Source organism: Tiliqua scincoides, chromosome 2 (genome assembly GCF_035046505.1).
Source record: "Tiliqua scincoides isolate rTilSci1 chromosome 2, rTilSci1.hap2, whole genome shotgun sequence".
In the NCBI taxonomy this organism is placed as follows: Eukaryota; Metazoa; Chordata; class Lepidosauria; order Squamata; family Scincidae; genus Tiliqua; species Tiliqua scincoides.
Window position 1 is genome coordinate 272,390,288 of NC_089822.1, and position 23,728 is coordinate 272,414,015.

At 52.1% G+C, this 23,728-nt stretch overlaps 1 protein-coding gene across 1 annotated transcript in view; it reads left to right on the plus strand.

Annotated features, from left to right (window-relative positions):
- The first annotated feature begins 6,234 nt into the window (after nt 1-6,234).
- The window catches only part of LOC136639225 (alpha-2-macroglobulin-like), a 52,079-nt gene continuing 34,585 nt past the window's right edge, over nt 6,235-23,728 (plus strand). Inside the window, exons 1-5 of the mRNA XM_066613224.1 lie at nt 6,235-6,343; nt 7,322-7,585; nt 8,098-8,345; nt 11,991-12,095; nt 12,189-12,294. Coding sequence (XP_066469321.1) covers nt 6,235-6,343; nt 7,322-7,585; nt 8,098-8,345; nt 11,991-12,095; nt 12,189-12,294 — 832 coding nt within the window. The remainder of the gene's footprint in view (nt 6,344-7,321; nt 7,586-8,097; nt 8,346-11,990; nt 12,096-12,188; nt 12,295-23,728) is intronic.

Below are 23,728 nucleotides of genomic sequence, written 5' to 3' on the forward strand. Positions count from 1 at the left end.
AGGAGACTTGCTGGCTGAATGGACTGGCTTTGTGGCTAAACTGGCCTGTTGACTCACAGACTGACTTACGGCTCTACTTATCGGACGGACTCTCTGGCTAACTGACTTTCCGGCACACCAACTCACGGACGGGCAAACAAACAACTTCCTGGAACATGTCACGGACTGGCGGACAAACACTGAACTGGCACCCTGACTGATGGACTGGAGGATGGGCCACGAACTGGTACCCTGACTAAGGGACTAATCCAACAGAGACTGCTGAGTGGTGGAGAGCTGAGGTGGTGCTGCTGTACCGAAAGGGCTGCTGCTTAAAGAGGGACCCTGCAGAATCACAGACAAGCCAGCCACCTCCTAGTCTCCTTCTGGCTTGGTGCTGGGGTACAGGGGTAGTTTTTGCAGGCCACTAGATCTAGCTGTGGCTAAGCTGGGGGAACTAATTAGTTCAAAGCGGGCGGAAGTTCTTTAGGCAGAACTCAGAACAGGAGTTTGGGGAAGCAGATGCTTACCTGGGTGAGTGCTGGGATTTAGTAAGTTTGAGGAAGCTGCTTTTATTATTTTTAGTCTGCTGTGTTCTGTATTCCTGTCTAAATGCCTGACTTTTATATGCAACCTTATTTAATACAGGCCTTCCCTGCTTTCTGACGGCTTGTTTTTTGAGGTTTCGCTCTTTCCACTCCTTTCACTTCTACCCAGAAGTCATTCAGTCAGTGCCTGCTCTGCTCTTTCAACCTCTCTCTGCTGTTCTGAAGGCTAAAATTGCCTCCTCCATGTTGGTTTGCAGATGACGTGGTGATTCAACTGGGCTGTTTGTGTCCAGCTCGAGTTGAGAGCAGATGCAAGGGACGGCTGGGGGTGCGTTGTGACCCTCCTCCCTGTGGTGTCTGGTTGGCTTCTCTCTCAGGCCCGGACCCCACTGGCTGTTTTCATCCTCCTTTGTGGCCCCATTTTAGGAATAGGGATTTTTCCTAGCACTGGGCGGTGACAGCACTGCCTGACCTTGGGTCGTCCCCTCTCCCAGCTCCATCTGTGCTTCCTCTGCCAGAGACTTGCACGTAGGGAGGTTTCTTAGAGTCAACCCCTCAACGTGAAAAGTCCCAACATCAGTCCCAACTATTCCTCATCAATCCAAGGAAGTTCTTCTCTCCAGTCCAGATCTCTGAGGTCATCCTGCCCCATCCCTCCAAGGACATGCAGCTCCCTGCGCCCGTCCCTGGTTCAGCCTTCTGGAAGCAAATCCAGCATCAGCAGCTCTCACTCGTTCCGCACATTCGTACCTGAACCCAAAATATTGCTAATTAAAGCGACAGTATTGTCTATTGTCAATTGAAGTGATGATAGGCAACACAGCAGTTGATTAAAGCAATAATAGGTAATTGTATAAGACAAGGATCATGCAGTAATGGATAAAACAGCTCACACCTCAATCAAGGCAAAAACAGATAATAATTATAAAAGCCAAACCCAACACTGACAGCTTCTTTCTAACTCCCTGTGAAATTCAAGAGACTCAGTCCTTTGGTCCTGAGTAGCTGTTGTAAAGGCATGGGATTGTTCTGGGGGGAGGGAGGAGTGGTTGTCCAGAGGACGAGGGTCACAAGTCAGTGAAGCCCCCGTCTAGGAGGAGAATATTCCTATATCTGGAGCTTCCCATCAGCACAAACATTTCAGGGCACAGTGAAGTATGGAAATAATGTGATGACAACCCACAATCCGTAAGCCTTGAAGCTCATCAGAAAACCGCAGAAGTAGCAGGCGCTCCCAGGTGACAAAATCCAGCATCCCTGGAAATGGCAGATCCCAGCCTGGTTCCTGCAGATGCTGGGAGGGAAAAGAGTCCTTCAGGTGCCCTGGGCCAGTAGGGGCTTCCTAGGCAGGGACCATCACTGTGAATGGTTCCTGAAAGCAGTGAGGAGAGCACCTTACAGCTGGTTCCTGTCACTGACCCAGCAGAGTTCCTGGAACCAGTAGGAATGCTGAGAAGCCTTCAAGGGCCGCCCCATGTATAATGAGCTGCAGTCATCTGGGAAAGAAGTGATCCACTTACTTTTGGTAAGTGAGCTTTTGGAAACGCAGCATAAATGTCTTAAATACACAAATAATGAATGTGGCCAGACTGTCTCTGTCCAAGAGGGGCCACAGCAAGCTTTGAAGGGGCAGTTGGTGCACCATCAGGCATCCAGTCAGTAAATTTTATGGGGCTGAGGGGAGGTTCTGAAGTCTGCTGATTTGACATTTTGCAACTTCCCACAATATAAGGCTGTGGTTGGAAGAGTTTGTGCTTGGAGGGGCAGTTCAGGATGTGGGGAGCAGGGGGTATGTCTGACCCTCTGAAGACCCCCCTCAAAGGGGTGTAATATTCTTTCTCAGTCTAACCCTTTCAGTGACTCCCATCCCACCGCCTGCAAGTAAGCACTCTCCATGTCACCTTTCTTCCCCCTTATGTTTTGTGTTTCTCTTTGTCCTCCTGCCTTTCCAGGAAATCCTTGATAAAACTGAGAGAAGTTCAGAGCAGCCTCACCAAGCTGGTTCTAATGATCTTTAGGTTCTGGTGCTTATTGATTCATCTCAAAGACATGCGTTCTGTCTCTCCCTTGAGAAGCTTGAAGTGGCTTCCAGGGAGCAAATAGGTGGAAAACAGCAGCAGGTCAATCAAGAGCAGTGCAGGGAAACCCAGAGCAGGCAAATCTCTCTCTTCCCACCCATCCTCACTGCCCCCCCACTCCCCAGCGGCCAATCATGACTAAATCAGACAGTTCGTAAAACCCTCTTTGCAGGACCAGACCGTGACCAGGCCATACAAGGACCTTGGCCTTGGCCAGACTACAGCCTTCACGGGGAGGGGGGAAGGCATCCCCCAAGGTTGGCACCACCACAGAAAAGTCCCTGATTCCAGCAGATGAACCTCACAGGAGAGGACAACCCTATAACTCAACAACAACAAACTTTATATGCAGCAATCCCACCCTCTAAGGATGGGGAATTATTATCCCCACATTGTAGAAGGGAGAGAGAGAGCGCGCACATGTACAGACCAAGGGACCCTTTCCGAGCCTCCTCCTCTTCTCCTGTATTCGGCCTGGTATCTTTCAAAAGACAGCTCCCATTGGCTCTGGACCCCTCACCCAGCAAGCTTTCCCAATCCTCCTCTTACCCCTTATGTGGCTGGGTGGCCTGGAGTTGCTCCTTCTCTTATCACAGCCATTTCCAACCACTGTGCCGTGGCACACTGGTGTGCCGCGAGTGGTCCACAGGTGTGCCACACGAATTTGGGGGAAGGTCATTTATTAATAGGGCCAATGGGAGATGTGAGCACCCACTGGCAGCACGGTGTGGCTTGTCAATTGTCAAAAACCTGGTGGTGGCCTTGACCATTTTAGTGCCTTGTCAGTGTGCCTTGAGATGAAAAAGGTTGAAAATCACTGTCTTGGAAGGTTGAAAGGTGGATCTGGAGAGCTGCAGGCAGTTCTGCTTCTGGGTGGTCTGTTTCTTCCTTTTAGTGCTCCAATCCCACCCCCACCCTCCAGCCATGCTGCAGCACCTGCTCTGATACCTCACTTGCCACTTTCCCCATGACTCCAGAAAGAGGCTTGTGGGGTGTATGAAGAGCCCTGCTGGATCAGGCCAAAGGCCCATCTAGTCCAGCTTCCTGTATCTCACAGTATCTTAGGAACTTTGTCCTGCCAGGTGATGCCGAGAATGCGCCGGAGGCAGCGCATGTGGAAAGCGCTCAGTTTCCTCTCCTGTTGTGAGCGAAGAGTCCATGACTCGCTGCAGTACAGAAGTGTACTCAGGACTCAAGCTCTGTAGACCTGGATCTTGGTATGTTCCATCAGCTTCTTGTTGGACCAGACTCTCTGGCACGCCTAACCTTTTGACAAAGAACACCTGCGGAAGGGCGCTGAGGACTCGTACCTCTTCCGCACTGGCCAGATTTCAGTTGAAAGGCCTGGACATGTTCCTGCAGGGGATGCAGGTGGAAGTCTGGAGTGAGAGCCAACTGCAGTTGCCACGTTGATAAGAGTGTCCAGAGTGAGCCTCAAACCCCTGGAGAGAGGAATTGTCTGCTCCAAACGTTGCCTCTGGGGGGGAAAAGGAAGTGGTTGGAGACCTGGCCAAAGGGTTCTAGCCTGCTGCCCTGGGTGGGATCTGGGCTCCTTGCTTCCCTCTCTCAGACTCCCAGGGGCATTTGGTGGGCCACTGTGAGATGCGGGAAGCTGGACTAGATGGGCCTATGGCCTGATTCAGCGGGGCTGTTCTTATGTTCTTAACTACAATTCCCAGAATGCCTTGCAGGTCTCTTGTTATCTGGTGTGCTCCCTGGGGCATTTGGTGGGCCGCTGTGAGATACAGGAAGCTGGACTAGGTGGGCCTATGACCTGATCCAGTGGGGCTGTTCTTATGTTCTTAACTACAATTCCCAGAATGCCTTGCAGGTCTCTTGTTATCTGGTGTGCTCCCTGGGGCATTTGGTGGGCAACTGTGAGATGCGGGAAGCTGGACTAGATGGGCCTATGGCCTGATCCAGCGGGGCTGTTCTTATGTTCTTAACTACAATTCCCAGGAAGCCTTGCAGGTCTCTTGTTATCTGGTGTGCTCCCTGGGGCATTTGGTGGGCCACTGTGAGATGCAGGAAGCTAGACAAGATGGGCCTATGGCCTGATCCAGCCGGGCTGTTCTTATGTTCTTACATGCTCAGGGAAACAAGTTCACGGGTGCTCATGGAGCACTTGCATAGTGTTGTGGCAGATTCATTGGCTTTGAAGTAGGAAAATTTCCTCCCCACTCTGTGGTTCACTGAGTCTCCTTGGGCAAACCAAACTCTCCCAACTGAGATCTCTCCAAACTTGTAGACTGTGCAGCAAAATGGCAGATGTGTTTCAATGTAAGTAAGCGTAAAGTCCTGCACATTGGGGCAAAGAATCAAACTTCACATGTAGGCTGATGGGTTCTGAGCTGTCTGTGAAAGATCAGGAGAGAGATCCTGGGGTCCTTGTGGACAGCTTGATGAAAGTGTCAACCGAATGTGTGGCGGCAGTGAAGAGTGCAAATTCCATGCTTGGGATCATTAGGAAAGGCATTGAGAACAAGACAGCTAATATTGTAATGCCGCTGTACAAATTGATGGTAAGGCACACCTGGAGTATTGTGTCCAGTTCTGGTCGCCACATCTCAAAAAGGATATACTGGAGATGGAAAACGTGCAAAAGAGAGCAACCAAAATGTTTACTGGGCTGGGGCACCTCCCTTACAAGGAAAGGCTGTGGCATTTGGGCCTCTTCAGCTTAGAAAAGAGGCGCCTGAGGGGGGACATGATTGAGACTTACAAAATTATGCAGGGTGAGATTGTAAAGAGCATCTCTCTATCCATTTCTTTACCCAGTGTGTAATTAGTTTGTAGAACTCTTTGCTACAGGAAGTACTGATGGCATCTTGTCTAGATGCCTTTAAGAGGGGATTGGACATATTTCTGGAGAAGTTCATTATGGGTTACAAGTCATAGTAGGTCTGTGCAAGCTCTTGGTTTTAGAGGCAGGTTGCAGATGCAACTGGGATGCAGATTGTCAGCCCAATCCTATGCATGTCTACTCAGAAGTAAGTCCCATTAGAGTCAATGGGGCTTACTCCCACTTACTTACCTAAGTGTGGATAGGATTGGGCTGTGGGTCTGTTGTCTTGTGGGCTCCCTGGGGCATTTCATGGGTCTCTGTGTGATACAGGAAGCTGGACTAGATGGGCCTTTAGCCTGATCCACCAGCAGGCAGCCACTCGAAAAGACAGTGCTGGGGTGAGGAGGGCCAGTCACTCTCCCCCTGCTAAGAAGAGGAGCACCACCCACACCCAAAGTGCCTCTTACCCAGTGAGCAGGGGCGAGTGGCTGAAATTGTGGCTAAAACGAGTGAAAACCTTGGCATTTTTGAGTAATACCTCTGCAGGGACATGCAGTGGGTGGGTGGCAGGTGAGGCAGAGCGCCTGGGCTGTGGGTGCTTGGGCGCCTCACACTCCAGTGGGGAGGCTCTGCCTCACCTGCCAACCCACCCACCGCACGTCCCTGGCAGGACCCTTCCATTTCCCCAGAGGGGCTCCTGTGCTTTCAGCAGGCAGAAATTCAGCCAGCGTTGCTTTCCCTTGAGAAAAGCTGCACCGCTCGAACTTCTGCCTGCCTCCCCCCTTACAGCAGGGGGAAGTTGGCCAGCCACGCAGCTGCTGTGGAAACGCCTTCCTGGCCACGGATGTTGCAGCGGGAGAGCCAGCCCCGGTTTCAGGAAGGGCGACGACGCCTCCCCCGCTCAGGGCAGGGAGTCCGAGGCAGGCGCCGCCTCTTCGGGGAAAAAGAAGCCGGTGGGCCTTTCGGACAGCAGGGGGCGCTCCTGCTCCAGCCTAGCCCCCAGTCTGGGGCGGCTGGCTGGCTAGCTGGCAGTGGATGTAGCTGGCGCCAGTGGTGTAGCTAGAGGGGTGCAAGCACTAAGGTCACAAGCCTATGCACATTTTCCTGGGAGTAAGCCCCATTGAACTAAAATGGGACTTACTTCTGAGTAGACGAGCATAGACTTGGGCTCTAAGTCCCCTTGCAGGCTGTGGTGAAACTCTCTGCAAACCTAATGCTTTGCACCCCCCCAGCTACGCCACTGCTCTGCGCCCCTGCTTTGATTTCCCATGGCAGGGCTGGAGTGGCTGGGGGGGCCATGTCGCACGTTGCGCCCCTCCTCATCTGGCGGGAGGGCTGCAACAGGTGACTCCAGCAGGTGAAACTTCTCCTCCCAGCAGTGGTGGGGAAGCTGCACCTGGGGGATTTCTGCCCATCGTGTTACTCATTCAAGCCCTTGTCCATTCCTTGCGCATCCTGTGACTCGTACTGGACTTTTCTGCCAAGGAAAACGGGGCAGCTCGTTCTGTGGCTGCCGGCCTGGGAAGGAGGCGAACTTTGTACGTGCGCAGGAGCACTCAGCCTTTCACGTCCTTGATTTATTGCAGCGCTATAAATATTGCAATATTGCAATATAATTTATTGCAATATTGATTTATTGCAGAGCCCCGACGCTGGAAGGGCCCCGATTCCTGATCATCACAAAACAGACATGGGGGGGGGCTGACCTGACACTAGTGATCAGTGGCGTAGCTAGAGGGGGGCAAAGCGCTAAGTCTTCACCGCGGCGTGCAAGCGGCGCCTCCCCTTCGGAAGACTTAGTGCTTTGCGCCCCCTCTAGCTACGCCACTGCCGCTGAACGGTGGGCAAGGGTCACAAGACGCCTCCCGCTGCGCCGCCGCTCCGGGGGCAGGAATGCCTCTAACGAGGGGGGCCCCCCTTCACCGTGGAAGGAAGCCTCGCTTGGTTCAGCGGGCCTGACTCCCCCGAGGGCGAGGTGCGCGGGATCGTGGCCCGAAGCGCCCTCCGCAGGGCTGCGGGCGGAGCACTGAACCCCCCGCAGGGCCTGCCTCGTCACCGGTGGCGTCGCTGCCTCGGGCTCTTCCGGGCCTCCCCGGCTGCGCTGCCTGGAGCGGGATGGCCGCGAAGGGGTCTGGCCGGAGCCCTCCCCCCGCCGCCTCCTGGGGCCTCTTTCTCCTGGGGGTCTGCGCTGGTGGGTAAGATGGGGGGGCTGAGCCTGTCTGGATGCATGCACAAGAGAAGCACTGGGCGGGGGGGAGTTCCGGACTTTCCTGGACAGCCCCCCCACCCGGTGTGCTCACCGGTTCTTTACGTGCGGGGAGTTTGCAACTTGAGGATTCTTTCGCGGGACAAAGAGCAACGGGGGGGGGAGAGTTTTCACTGGGGAAACTGCATGGGGGGTCTGCAAAGCAACAGCTTCTCCCGGGTCTTTTCTCCCAAGTTCTTGGAGGTAGACTGCCCCTGACACTGGAGGCTCCACTCAGGTCACGGGGTAAATAGGTTTCACAACCCGCAGATCAGCCACAAATTTGACTAACTTTGCGTAAGAATGAGGAACTGCCAGCTTTTCCCACGAGGTCTCGGAAGCCCCCAAACTGGGCCAGAAGGTGATGCCCTCCTTGCTGTTGTTTGCCCCCAGGGTCGGCACTCAGAGGTGGGTGTCGGGAGGGCGCAGGGCCTGCCTGCCAGTGAGCCACCCTTGAGCCAGTGAGCTACTTCTACACGGGGGTCTCGTCCCCGGGAGACGGGATCCCGGAGTTCATGGCTGCCGGCTACGTGGACGACCAGCTCTTGGCCTTCTACAGCAGCAGCGTCGGCCACGTGGAGTCGCGGGCGCGGTGGGCGGAGGAGGCCATCGGGGGGCGCTACTGGGACGCCATCATCATGGGGACCCAGCAGAGGTTCCGGGCCGACCTGCGGGTCCTGCAGGAGCGCTACGACCACACGGGGGGGGGGGTGAGTGCAGGGCAGGTGGCGCTCCAGCGGTGCCAGTGCTGGGAATCCAAAGGGGCCAGGACTTTTCCTGGCCTGTTTCTGTGACTTCAGCACCTGCCTGACCTGGAGAATTCAGCAGGTGGCTTTCCTACCACTCTAACCTCCATGTCAGGAGATGCTTCGCCCGCTTGGTTTGTGTGTGTCAGGGCACTGCTATGGACTGAGGAGCGGCAGCGCCACCCAGCATGTCCACTGATGCCCTCTGGGGCTTGCCAAGCTTGCACTACAAGAGAACTCAAAACCTATGCTCTGCGCATGCTGCTGGGAAACCTGGACACAGCACAGGGACACATTCATTCGTGTTGTCCCTGTAAAATTCAGGGGCGTCCAAACTTTTTGGCAGGAGGGCCACATCATCTCTCTGACACGAGTTGGGGGCCAGGAAAAGGAATTAATCTACATTTAAAATTTGAATGTACCTAAATTTACATAAATGAATATACGTATAAGTGATGGAACTTATAGGAATGAATGAAGGTCTTGCAATAGCTCAAGCCCTATAAAAAGCCTTGCAGGAAGCAAGGCTGGCCTTTCCTTCGCTGTGCTGTTGCATCACAGATGTAAAACAGCAAGTAGTGGAGGGAGTCCTTGGCCTGCAGCTCACACAAGAGGTTGAACGGTTGCTCTCATGCTGACACCAGTTGTGTCGGGCCAGCACAGGCTCCAACAAGTCTCCAGAGGACCAGAGGCTCATTGGAGACTGGAGGCTCCCCGTGGGGCAGATTAGGGGTCCCTGAGGGTTTAGGCACCCCTGCAGTAAATGAACTGAGAGTCCTGCCCTTTTGGGTTTCCCAGCAGCATGCATGGCGCACAATAAAGATGGGATTTATTTGCTTCTCACTCGGGTGAGTGGGAAGCAGTTTGCAGAAAGGCAGCAGTGGCAGCAGCTTCGCTGCAAAAGGCACCCCAAATCCATTGGCCACCCCAGACCCTCCACATTCTGCTGCTGACGCAACTCTTGTCAGGTGGATGCATGGATGGGCCAACCCAAGCCCAGTCCCTGCTCAGGAGCAAGGTCAGAAAAATACACGACCCTCCTCTTTACATGCCTGGCTGAGTCTCCCTGACCTTGATACCAGAACCAGGGGACATCCACTAAAATTGAGTGTTGGGAGAGTTAGGACAGACAAAAGAAAATATTTCTTTACCCAGCATGTAATTAGTCTGTGGAACTCCTTGCCACAGGATGTAGTGATGGCATCTGGCCTGGACGCCTTTAGAAGGGGATTAGACCAATTTCTGGAGGAAAAATCCATTACGGGGTACAAGCCATGATGTGCATGCGCAACCTCAAGGGGAATAATCAAGGGGAATAATAAAAGCTTCTTCAAATATGTTAGAAGCAGGAAACCCGCCAGAGAAGCTGCTTCCTGACTCGGGAGAACCTGTAACTGACATCATGATGTCACAGTGCTGCTGCCCTGAGTGCCACAGGCCCGAGGTGCACCTCTGCTTGCAGACAAAGGGGGGTGTGTCTGAGTGCCTGTGGGGTGGAGTCAGTGTGCAGGAGCCAACCTCTGTCCAGGGCGTGCCTTTAGCCCAGAAGCTGCAAGGACTGTGGTGAGGAGCCAAAGCAGAGTTTTGCACAGGAGCTGGGGGGGGGGGGTCTGCAAATGGGGAATGGCCCCGGGGCAGGGGGTGTGGAGCCTTTCCTCCAGGACCTTCCCTAATCCAAGTGGCTCCAGCCCTCCGGTGCTGCTGTTGGCACTGTTGGTATAAATGTCTGGGGAGGGGGGGGACGTGTGACCCTGATCAAGGAAGCCTTGACTGACATTCCGATAGAGGTTAAAAGAGAAGATGTTTCAGACCTCATTGATAAATTAAAGATCAGTAAGTCACCGGGCCCTGATGGCATACACCCAAGGGTTATTAAGGAATTGAAGAATGAAGTTGCAGATCTCTTGACTAAGGTATGCAACTTGTCCCTCAAAACGGCCACGGTACCAGAAGATTGGAGGATAGCAAATGTCACGCCTATTTTTAAAAAGGGAAAGAGGGGGGACCCGGGAAACTATAGGCCGGTCAGCCTAACATCTATACCGGGTAAGATGGTGGAATGCCTCATCAAAGATAGGATCTCAAAACACATAGACGAACAGGCCTTGCTGAGGGAGAGTCAGCATGGCTTCTGTAAGGGTAAGTCTTGCCTCACGAACCTTATAGAATTCTTTGAAAAGGTCAACAGGCATGTGGATGCGGGAGAACCCGTGGACATTATATATCTGGACTTTCAGAAGGCGTTTGACACGGTCCCTCACCAAAGGCTACTGAAAAAACTCCACAGTCAGGGAATTAGAGGACAGGTCCTCTCGTGGATTGAGAACTGGTTGGAGGCCAGGAAGCAGAGAGTGGGTGTCAATGGGCAATTTTCACAATGGAGAGAGGTGAAAAGCGGTGTGCCCCAAGGATCTGTCCTGGGACCGGTGCTTTTCAACCTCTTCATAAATGACCTGGAGACAGGGTTGAGCAGTGAAGTGGCTAAGTTTGCAGATGACACCAAACTTTTCCGAGTGGTGAAGACCAGAAGTGATTGTGAGGAGCTCCAGAAGGATCTCTCCAGACTGGCAGAATGGGCAGCAAAATGGCAGATGCGCTTCAATGTCGGTAAGTGTAAAGTCATGCACATTGGGGCAAAAAATCAAAACTTTAGATATAGGCTGATGGGTTCTGAGCTGTCTGTGACAGATCAGGAGAGAGATCTTGGGGTGGTGGTGGACAGGTCGATGAAAGTGTCGACCCAATGTGCGGTGGCAGTGAAGAAGGCCAATTCTATGCTTGGGATCATTAGGAAGGGTATTGAGAACAAAACGGTTAGTATTATAATGCCATTGTACAAATCGATGGTAAGGCCACACCTGGAGTATTGTGTCCAGTTCTGGTCGCCGCATCTCAAAAAAGACATAGTGGAAATGGAAAAGGTGCAAAAGAGAGCAACTAAGATGATTACGGGGCTGGGGCACCTTCCTTATGAGGAAAGGCTACGGCGTTTGGCCTCTTCAGCCTAGAAAAGAGACGCTTGAGGGGGGACATGATTGAGACATACAAAATTATGCAGGGAATGGACAGAGTGGATAGGGAGATGCTCTTTACACTCTCACATAATACCAGAACCAGGGGGACATCACTAAAATTGAGTGTTGGGCGGGTTAGGACAGACAAAAGAAATATTTCTTTACTCAGCGCTGTGGTCGGTCTGTGGAACTCCTTGCCACAGGATGTGGTGCTGGCGTCTAGCCTAGACGCCTTTAAAAGGGGATTGGACAAGTATCTGGAGGAAAAATCCATTATGGGGTACAAGCCATGATGTGTATGCGCAACCTCCTGATTTTAGGAATGGGTTAAGTCAGAATGCCAGATGTAGGGGAGAGCACCAGGATGAGGTCCTCTTGTTATCTGGTGTGCTCCCTGGGGCATTTGGTGGGCCGCTGTGAGATACAGGAAGCTGGACTAGATGGGCCTATGGCCTGATCCAGTGGGGCTGTTCTTATGTTCTTATGTTCTTATGTTCTTATGACATTGCCTTGTACCCCCACCCCAAAATCCCTATAACTGAGATTCCCTAGAGTCTGATCTTTGTCCCTTCTCTTTTCTTCCCCTTTTTTGTAGCGAGTGAGACGCAATCCGAGGACTCTAGAGGAGGTGAGTGCCACGGCCTTTGGAGGCGTGTGGGTTTTCACAGTGTTCACCATCTCCAAGGATGATCTCTGTTGCGTAAGTAGTGCGTAGGAGGGAGGGAGAGAGGGCTGGGAGCGGCAGAACATTTTCAGGCAAACAGTCTTGCCCTCCTTCCCGCCCTCCCTTCAGAGAAGCAACCCAAAACCTGCCCCAGAACTGTCGGAAGTCTTTGCACCTCAGGCCTGTTCCAGTGTCTGCCAGCAGCCAATGATATCCGCCTGGCCATCCCGGATGGGTGCGCTGGGGAGACAGGAAGAGTCACTCTCTCCACCTCTGCTGCTGTCTCCTGTGCCGCCCTCCCCCCACACACACACACACACACTCCCTGGATCTCCAGGGGGAAGAGGGGAGTGGAGCAGAAGTGAGGAGGGGAGGGCCAGAATCTCTGACCGTGGGCCAGGCTTGGCCTGGATGGATTTAGGGGTGGGGGGTAAAAGACCCAAAGTGTTACCAAAGCACTTACCAGGTGCCGGACCAGAGTGCCAGGTTGAGGCACCAGCTCTATTCAGAAGCAGCAGCTGGATCCCTGCCAGGGGAAAGGCTCTCTGCGCAGGCCCTGATCCAAAACAACTGGAGAAGTGTGTTTTGCTTCTATTGCTGCTTGATTCTGGTTTTGCGTTGCGTCAGTTGCTGTGAGCTGCCTTGGGTGCTGTTTTCAATGGAAAGGTGGATATAAATTTGTGCAAAGGGTAATAAATGTTGCCCCTCTGGAAGGAGGAGCTCTCCCTATGCGCAGGCTCTGTCCCCTGTGTAAGCTGTGTGGCTTCACGAGTGCACAGAGCTCAGCAACCTGGGAGTTTGCATGATGTCATCACCGAACGTCCAGGGATCACGTCATGACATAGTCACGACACTGCACAGAAAAAGGAGGGGTCTGTGCACTGGCGCAGACCCCTTGGAGGGAGGGGGGCGGGGCTGTGTATGATTGTTAGAGTTGAAATAAAAATCCACACATTTCCCAACCGTTCAGTTTCAGAGGACACATTTTAATGGCAAAGCTCTGCATCTGAAAGGCCTGTTTATCTCTACATTCAGCACTGAGATATTTTAGCCTTGTTGGCACCTCCTGACTGTCTTGGCTTCTGGTTGGCAACCTTCAGTCTCGAAAGACTCTGGTATAAGCCCACAGCACCGGTATTCCCAGGCGGTCTCCCATCCAAGTACTAACCAGGCCTGACCCTGCTTAGTTTCTGAGATTTGGCTTCTGCCAGGTGAGAAATACGAGTCTTCTGGCCATCAGCTCTCAAATTCAAATTTGTGCCACATTTCATCAGACTATGTAAAACACAACATACCTTTAGAATGCTGATGATTGAGTAAAATTGAAAACTGAAATCAAATTAAATCGGATGTGCAATGCAGGTAAAAGTTGCTCCTGAATATAGAAAGGAAAGCTGGGGATATTGGGGGTGTGGGGGCTTCCTTTTGTGGCTCCAGAAATTGCAGTGGGGCATAGCTGCTCTGTGTGACCATCTTGCATCAGGGAGCCTGAGTTTGGGGGGGGGGGGGAGAGCTGGCAATGCTCCGTGGGGGTGGGGGTCCTTTTCATCATTGGCATATAGCATGCTCCTTGTTAACGGTGGTGGTTTGCTTTTTGGAAAATACTCTCCTATTTATTAAGAAAACCATTGTACAGAGTACAGAAAGGAGGCCATTTTGGGGTTGTGGTTCCCCCAGGACCCCCCTTTCTGTTCCTACTCGCCTTTTCTTTCCTTGCAGGTGAACATGCTGATAGTGCTGGTCCCCCCAGTTGGGCCGCCCCACCCTCAGTCCGCAGCAATGCTGAGAGAACCTGATCTTGTCCTGTGACTCACCAGCCGGGGAAGGGGAAGAGAGTCAGACCTCCCCTGGCTGCTCATGGACAGGCTTTTGGAGGGCATAGACTCCCAAAGGAGAACTTGGGATTTGGGGGCTCCCAGCGACCAGACGGATGGACCCCATCTGGGAGCGTAAGAGAACCCAGGCTGTGGAAATGTGAGAAGGGGGAAAGGAGGGATTTGTCCCTCTGTTGAAACTGTCAGGCCAGAACTGCCAGGCATCCGGTCCTGGTGCTGGATAGATCAGAGCTGGAGGACCAGAGAAGAGCCACAGACAAGTGTGGAACTTGGGGAGGAAGGAGTCTGCAGGCAGGTTTAAGGAGGAGGAAATGGGGGTCCAAGCAGGGAAAGCTCTTTGGAAAATGGACTTTAGCTGAAGTTGTCCCACAACAAATTGATGCTTCCTTCTTAGAATGTTTTTTGTGCCTGGGATAAATTCTGTTTTACAACTAGAGAGGTTCAGTGATGGGGAAAGCGACACCTGTGCAACTCCTGCCTGTTGCGCAGCTCTTAAAAGCACAGAAGCTCTCAGTGACTCTCCAGGATCTCAGGTGTTTTCACAGCCCCTCCTGGAGATGCTGCCTGCCAGGTAGCGCATCTGGGACCTGCGGGTAAAGCACAGACTCCGCCACTGAGCTGCCAACCTTTCCCCAGTCACAGGGCTGGCAAGCAGCCCCCTCCAGCCCACACCTGCCTCCTTGGGCTCCCTGATGCCTGGAGTGCTGGTGGGATTCAACTCTGTTCTTGCAGGAACCCTCCCCCCTTCCTGGTGTTTCCTCTTCATTGTATTGCTCAATAGGCAGATGTGAAAGCACAAGAGGGAGTGCCAAGTCCTCAGCCTGCCTCTGTGCAAAAACCCCTGATGCTGACTCTCTGCTGCCCTGATTCCCAGTGGGGGGAGGCTGTTTGCAGTGACTCTTCCAGGGTTCTGGGGCACACAGATCCATATGGCCAGGGCAGGTCCCCTCACCCCGCATCTGTCACAGGAACATTCCACCCAGGGCAGCCGTTGCAGCCTGACGTTCTTTGTGGGGTTGGGTGATCCCAGCTGTGTCTGGATTCCTGCGCAAGGGCTGCCTGCTAAGCCCCAGTCAAGGGAACTCGCTACAGCTGGATGTTGAAACTGGACCAAGACCTGTCATGACCTGTGACTCGTTCCTTTTATATACTGCTGGGCCTGCAGAAGGGCTCTGTGGGATGCGGACGTGTCCCACTCTTTCTGTAAGCTGGGCCCTGGGGCCTTTTTCAGGTATGCCCCCCCCATCACCTGACACCCTTCCCTTGGGAAGCCAGGCTGGCCCCTACACAATCTGTGTTCAAACAGTAGTCAAGATTCCGCTATAGCAGGCTGCCTTGTGCATTGTGTGGGTTTGTGGTGCCTCCGTGTGGTTCTTTTGTCTGTTGCCTGCTGTGTTTGGTCCTGTGTTTGGTGCTGTGTTGCCTGCTGTGTCTGGTCCAACAAGAAGCTGACGGAACATACCAAGATCCAGGTCTACAGAGCTTGCGTCCTGAGTACACTTCTGTACTGCAGCGAGTCATGGACTCTTCGCTCACAACAGGAGAGGAAACTGAGCGCTTTCCACATGCGCTGCCTCCGACGCATCCTCGCATCACCTGGCAGGACAAAGTTCCAAACAACACAGTCCTGGAACGTGCTGGAATCCCTAGCATGTATTCACTGCTGAAACAGAGACGCCTGCGTTGGCTTGGTCATGTCGTGAGAATGGATGATAGCAGGATCCCAAAGAATCTCCTCTATGGAGAACTCGTGCAAGGAAAGCGCCCTACAGGTTGACCACACCTGCGATACAAGGACATCTGCAAGAGGGATCTGAAGGCCTTAGGGATGGACCTCAACAAGTGGGAAACCCTGGCCTCTGAGCGGCCCGCTTGGAGGCAGGCTGTGCAGCATGGCCTTTCCCAGTTTGAAGAGACACTTTGCCAACAGTCTGAGGCAAAGAGGCAAAGAAGGAAGGCCCATAGCCAGGGAGACAGACCAGGGACAGACTGCACTTGCTCCGGTGTGGAAGGGATTGTCACTCCCGGATTGGCCTTTTCAGCCACACTAGACGCTGTGTCAGAACCACCTTTCAGAGCGCGATACCATAGTCTTTCGAGACTGAAGGTTGCCAATACAATACATACGCTGTGTTTTTATTCTCTGATTACTTTTTTTTCGGAAGCTAAGCAAGGTCAGGTCTGGTTAGTACTTGGATGGGAGACCGCCTGGGAATACCGGGTGCTGCAGGCTTATACCAGAGTCTTTCGAGGCTGAAGGTTGCCAACCAACCATAGGCCCCATGGGTGGTCTGTGCACTCGGGCTGAAAGGCAGCCGGAGGAATTTTAAAATAAAGACCTTGGTGAGATGAAAGAGCTGCTCTTGCCCTGTTTGTGTCGCTGCTGCAGAACCCGCTCCCAGCCTCTGCAGGGCCACAAGCGTGCGCCAGCTGTCTGCAGCGGCCCTGGGTGGCCTCACTGTTCCTGCTGTCTGGGTGCCCCACAGTGACCTGCACACCCAGTTCCTGAGATGATTCTCTGAAGCCGCCTGCCTTCCTTCTCATGGGAGCAGGAACAGGCCAGCAGGGGGCAGCGGAGCTCCAGGTGTCTCTTCAAACTGGGAAAGGCCATGCTGCACAGCCTGCCTCCAAGCGGGCCGTTCTCAAGGTCGCTACTCAAAACAGAGGAAAACCTTCCAATCTGAGCGAAAGCAGAATTAAAAACTGGTGGAGCAGAACGCCAGCGAGTCTCATTTATGGAGGCAACAGGGTGGCTCTTCCACAGCTTCTTTGCAGAGGACGTGCCTGAGAGGAGGAATTCCATGATGCAAAACACTGGATAGCCCCCACCCTGCTGCTGGCTGTCTGAACTGCAATAGCTTTTTTGTTGTTTTTATTTAGGGGTACTTGAAAAACCCTACAGTGGTTTGATGCCCCTCTTCTCAAGGGAAGAGAAGGGTGTGTGTCTGGGTCACTGGTCTCGTCCTGCTGCTGAACTCGCCCCAGATGCTAAACTCTTGGTGCCTTACCTGGCACTTCGTTCCCAGAGGCACCTGTGGTCCCAGAGGCCACGTGCGCTTCCGCAGAGAGGCTCACGCGGTGGCAGGCACTAGCTTTATACCCCTAGCTAGCTCCTCCTCCCTCGCTCCTTGCTGATTGAAAGGGGGCTGGTCTTCCCAGGTGAGATTACAAAAGCTCAGGAAGACAAAAGGCTGCTGATGGGCTTAATCCACTCTGCAGGCCCCTGAATGGGTAGCTTGGATTAGCCTCATGGGGGATCTTATCACCTCCTACAGGTCAATGATTATGCTAAAATTGCCCTGGGTGGTTGGGAACTGGCCCTTCCTAGGTTCTTACCCTCTTAGTTCAGTCTCTTAGGCTGGACTGTTTTTTTAACCTCAAGCTAGTTTTTTAGTTGAGTTTGTTTATTTATTTATTTACTCATTTATTTATTGAGCTAGATCCTGTGTCCCAATTTACTGAACTGTTTAGATGATGTTCTAACTTAGATTAGGTTTAACTTGGGTAAGGTATAGGGTTAATTTTAAAACAAAGTAGAAAAACTTGCTTTCACTTTATCCTCCTCTGTTTTATTTATTTTTCAAGTGACTGACCCTTGGGCTCTTACTCACAAGTAGGACTCTGCTCCCTACCAGAGTAGACCTATGTGCACACCTACGTATTTAATTTCTATTGCCCTCACCTAGCTCCTGTGCCCCACCTCGCTGGACCTTGGATTCCCTCCCATAGGTTAGATTAGGTAAAGCTAAATTTCAAAGTTGATTTAAGGTTGATTTAAAGTTAGAAGACAAGGAGTTAGAAAGACAAAGAGTTAGAAAGTGAACACTTACCTTCTCCTCCTCGTTCCTCCTCCTCTCCTTCTCCAAAACTCAGAGGTCCACTTTGCCTTCTCCTCGCCCAGGTGCTAAACACGCGGTGCCTTACCTGGGACTTTGTTCCCAGAGGCACTTGTGGTCCCAGAGGCCACGACGCACTTCCGCAGAGAGTTCTGTATTAGTCCTTTTCATTAGTCCTTTAATTTTATAAATAAGTCCTTTAATTATTTCTTGTCTTGTTGCTGTTAGTCCCTCTTGTCTTTCAAGTCCAAATTTAATTTCTATTAAATTAATAAATTCTATTCTATTTAATTCTATTAAATAATAAAGAATATTATTTCTTGTCTTGTTGCTGTTAGTCCCTCTTGTCTTTCAAGTTCAAATATTTCTTTCTCTTTCCCAACTGTGTTCTCCGCTACGTGCCCCAGAAAAATAAAGGCTGTAGGAAGGGGGGGTCAGGCTTAAGTCCCTGGCTGAGCGCGATGGCCTCCAACTCCTTCGCTCTGAAACTGTTTGACACCCAGAGCCTTCGCCCCAGGGAGATAAAACAGGAGCGTCTGGAGTGAATTGTGGTTTGTCTCACGCCGTAGCCCCTTTCCAGTCCAGGGGGGTTTAGATTAAATGCGACAGACGTATCTGCTAATAAGCAGAGCTTCCAGCAGCCGTCAGCCCACCATGTCTCCCTAACCTTCGCTCCTCTCTGAAGAAACCTGATGTACGCAGTCTTGGCTTGGAGTCAAGCCCCAATTGGCATGAACTGCCCCTCCAGCCTCTCCAGGCTGTGGGCCATTTTCACAAGGGCTCTGTGGACTTTTTGGTATGGCTGCCAGCTGGGAGGGGAATCGCTGGCCTCTGGGGGGGGGGAGAGAAGAGGGTGAGCTCTGAGATCCATATATAAATACCTTCTCAGCATCTCCGGTGTGCAAACATGTGTTCCTATTTGTATCATAGAGCTCAGCCTTCCTCCTTCGAGGAACCCTCCCCCCTTCTCTCCCCCTCCCTCCCTCTCTCTATATGTATGTATGTATAAGCACAGGCAGACCCTGACACTCATCCAAGGCTTGGCAGGGCAACCTTGATGGGGAGGTCTGAGGAAGGGGAGGTTAAGGAGAGGGAAACCAGAAGAAAGAAAAGGTGGAGAAAAGCAAAGGGAATGGGTCTATTCCCCCTTCTTTTGCACAAGCTCACATTCACCTTGTGCAAGGAAGGGGAAAAAAATTCATGGGGTATCCCTTGCCAGGCATTGGGGCTTCTGCACAAAGTAATGGTATGTTCCTTACATGCTTTGGAAGGAAGGAAGGAAGGAAGGAAGGAAGGGGGATCTGGGTGTATAAATGTGGGGCTAGAGGCAGAGTTCTTGAAAAGACTGGAAGGGGCAGGAGTCTCCCTGAGCCAGGAAGGGGCGGCCCTACCATTGGCCTCCAGACAGCCTTAATTTGCCCAGGGGAGGACAGAGCGAGCCAAGCACAGATCGAAGGAGGTGATAATTCCCTGGTTCCAGTAAATCCCTCATTAACAAGGATCCTTCCCTCATCACCTCCATCCAAAGCCAAACTCAATGGAGACACACGATGAACTTGGTGCAAAGTGGCAGTGCCAACACTGAACCAACTTGGAGGCCACCCACACACCTCCAGCTTCCCTTGGCAGAGAATGAGGTGGGGTGATGGGCTGAATCACTTCTGAATGTATGTTCCTGGGTTGGGAATGAACATAAGAACAGCCCTGCTAGACCTGCTTCTGAACACGAAAAGGTGCCCTTATCGACTTGATCGGTTTCTCAGCAAGTAGTCCTGACTTTACCCACATTCCTGCTTCCTCTCCGAACAAGGAAACTGGCCAATGCTGCTGCCCTCCCCTCCCTGGTGGAGGGCACATTTTTTGCCCCTCCCAGTGTCACTCAAGGCAAGAAGACCATCTCTGTCCCTGATCGGATGCTGGAGGGAGGAGGAGAGTTGAGTGCTCTTACTACAGCCCACCCTCAGTCTAACTTTGGCAGACCTCGTGTCCTCACCACACCCACCGGATCTGACACGGAGGCTCTCGATTCTGTGGGAGCCCAAGTCTTGCCACAGTATCCAGTGGCCCTATTGAGGGGCTCATTTCCTTACCCAGGGGAAGTGGACGCGACCCTTTTCCCCTGAGGAGCCACCGGTGACTGCCTTGTTGTGCACAGGATGCCGCAGCAACCATTTTGGCACTGTGGCAATCTCAGCTCAACTTACAGCTCAGGATTTGGTTCTGCGCCATTTTCTTACTGAAGATGGCAGGTTCTTTGCTGCTGTCCTGTACCTGTTGCAGCAGGCAGCTCAATGGGAAATATGAGGTCCCCCCCCCCAAGTTGGGCACAGGGTATTCAAAGAGGCACCCCCCCTTGAGGCTGGTGTTACTGAAGGAATAGGTGGCCAGCTAACCCCAGGGTGAGCCAACACTCACAAGGTTGTCAGAGGCACCCCCTCTTTGCACCATGGACAGTTATCACTATGGACAACTCTCTCTCTCTCTCTCTCTCTCTCTCTCTCTCTCTCTCAATAAATAAATAAATAAATAAATAAATAGAATATATTGTTACAATTAATAGTTAATAATAATAGACAACATCAAGGATTCAATGCGTATTCAGCTTTAATAGAAAGGTAAGGACAGGAGACTGGACAATCAGCTTTAGCCCCAAAGCAACAGACAAAGCCACAGAGTGGTGGGTGGGAACTCCTTATCTACTCAGTGGAACCTATTTCTTCCGCCTCCGAAGAGTCATCAAGCAGGACCCCTTCAGAACCAGGAGTAGGAGGGATGCAGAGAGAATAAAACAGATTTGGGCCCAGGGGGTGAAAGTCAAAGCATTGGCCTGATATTTTGGGGGGCAGTGAATGCAACTGGGCCCAGATGCTCAACTATAGATCTACGTCATGTTCGCCGTTTTCTGGTTGCTCCTAATTCCATGTGCCTCCACTCAGTTGTTAGTGCCCGCAGGATATTGAGTGTTGCCTCCCAAAGCAGACAGCTGAGGGGTATCGATGAGAACCGGCATGGAGATAGTAACCGCACAGGCGAGTGGAGCTGGAACGGAGTATGGTGCTGGTGGGCCCCCCTGGAACCTCACAGGTCCAGGCACAGCAAGGCTTCCAGCTGTTTTCGCAAGACCCCCATCAGAGTCACTGGTGGGAGATGACCCCAATACAGCCGCTAACCTTGATGGAGCGATGTAAAACAGGAAACGCTCCATACAATACCGGATCCCAGTCTGAAACAATCAGGAAAGAGCAGTTTTAAGATGGAGCATGAGAGCCCAACCCCTTGTCCGTGGTTGACCCTACCAGGTCAGTGGGACCCCCGGCTGCCAGAATGGAAGCACCCTCAAAGCTCTTATAGGCTGGACTTGATGGCATCACAAGACCACCAAGCCTTGGACATGGGGCTGGGGGATCTGATGCTGGCAAGCTGGTACTTGTCCCTAAGTTTGTTTTTATGTTTCTATAAATTTAAAGCACATATATGTTTGATGTACACACACACACAACCACACATATGTCTGCTGTATGTACCATTTTGGAGTGAACCCCACACTGGGCCGGTGAACAGAGTGCCCGGTGTCCTAAGTGGGTACCTCACGCTGTACCTGACGGTCCGGCATGGCCCTCCCTCCCGCCTGGCCCCAATTGGCGTGAAATCCTGCCCCTCCCAGCCTCTCCAGGCTGTGGGCCATTTCATGAGGGCTCTGTGGACTTTTTGGTATGGTTGCCAGCTGGGAGGGGAATCGCTGCCCTCTGGGAGACCTTCAGCCAGACAGGTGCCCAGCTGGGACCTGGACACTCACAATCAAATATTGTCAAGATGCAAACACTGTTTGTCTCCCATGGGCATATCTAGATTACAAAACACAATATCCTGGCAGGATACTGACAATTCTGCACTGAAATCCTAGCCGGAGGTCCGTGGCCATCGGGGGATTTCCTTGAGGACACTCAGGACCGAGTTGTCTCCTTGATTCTAGAAGCCTAGAAGAGAAGACTCAGCCTTGCCCATTCTGGCAGAGATAAACCCCAGCCCGTGCAGCCTCGTTCCTCACTACCAGCTTTGCCATAGACAGCCTGGCACCAGCATTTCCTGGAGAGAGAGAGACTGAAGTCGCTGAATATCCCATTGAGGAGACGCCATCAAGGATTTCAATGCGTGCTCTATAGATAGATAAAAGGTTTATAAATTGAAACTCACGATGTTCTCAATAAGTTCTCCATCGAAGTTCTCCATCGTAGCTCTTCGTTCAGGTCTTCTATGGGGGTGAAGTGGTTGCGATAAGGCGAAGCTCCGAGTGGCATGCTTTATACACCTCGCCGCAGCCAAAATGAGCCGGGGGCCGTGCCAATTGGCATGTCACAAGCTGATTGCCTCCTTCTAGGAAACTTTTAATTGATTGGATGGAAATCCACTCACTAACGGGTTGGTTGAGATCTGGGGGTGTTAATGTGGGGCTAGAGGCAGAGTCCTTGAACAGACTGGATGGGTCAGGAGTTTCCCTGAGCCAGGAAGGGGTGTTCCTGATATTGGCCTCCAGACAGCCTGAAATTGCCCAGCAGAGGACAGAGGGAACCAAGCACATATTGATCCCCAGGTGCCAGTAAATGACTCTTTAATGAGAATCCTTTGCTCATCACCTCCATAAAAAGCTAATTAAGGGGAGACACGTCATGAGCTTTGTGTGAAATGGCAAAATTGGAGGCCACCCACACATCACCAGCTTGCCTTGGCAGAGAATGAGATGGGACGATGGGCTGAATCCCTCCTGAATGAATGACCATCAGTTTTTGGTGCTTCCGCGCCAGAGATCCCTTCACGTTGAGGGGTTGGTCCAGCCAGCTGGGCAGTGTGATGACCTGAACCTATGGCTGGTGTGTGGGCACAGAAGAGACCGTAGTCTGAAAGCGACATAATATATTGTTATAATTATTATTATTCCTAATAATTTAGGACACCAAAGATTCAATGCAAGTTCAGCTTTAATGAGAAGGAAAGGGCAGGGGGCTGGAAATTATCCTTTAGCCCCAGGAGGAATAAGCAAAACAAGACAGTCCTGGTGAGGAACTCCTTATTTACTCAGTGAAGTCTACTTCCTTCATCTCCAAGGAGTTATTAAGCAGGATCCCTTCAGAAGTGGCAGCAGCGGAGAACAAGGGTATAGGAGGGAATGTTGGCAACCTTCAGTCTCGAAAGACTATGGTATCACACTCTGGATGGTGGTGATACCATAGTATCACCATGGAGGGAACACAGGTTACATTTGGACCCAGAGGTAAAAGATAAAGATCGGTGGATCTGTGTCATGGTGGCCATTTCCTGCTTGTTCAAAATTGCATTTGCCTCCCCAGAGGTAACCCAGATCTTAGTGGCATTTATAGAAAATTCCTGATCATTTCCTCTTCAGTGCCAAGGGGTCTTGATAGTGTTGATGCAAGAAGGGCATCAAAACAGGGGTGATGGTGGGCCCTCCTGGAAAGTCTCCCGGCCAGATGCAGCAAGGCTTCCAGTTGTTTTTGCAGGACCCCCTCAGAGTCAGTACTGGGAGATGAGCCCCATCCCACTGCTGGCCTGGAAGCATCAGCTAGAACGGTATAGAATCGGTCACGATCAGCCATGCTCTGGGTGTTGACCTGAGCCTGACACAGACCATCAGGGAAGAGAAGTTTCAAAGGGGACAATGAAAGCCCAACTCCTTGTCCGTGGCTGAACACAGCAGGTCGAAGGGACTCCTGGTCGCTAGACCAGAAGCACCCCAAAAGCTGAGCGATTGGAGTCTGGGCCTGATGACATCACAAGAAGACCACCAAGCCTTGAGCCTGAGGCAGGAGGGTCTGCGACCAGGACAGGACTGAACTGGAGGGTGAAGGAGTGCAGGAGTTGCCCATTTCGTAGTAAGGCCATAAACAGCTGGAAAAACATTTGGGGCAAATGGGCAGCCCTCCCTGATATCCCCCAATGGGGAGTTGATGCTTCTTTTGCTGGCGGCATGCTAAGAAGTAAG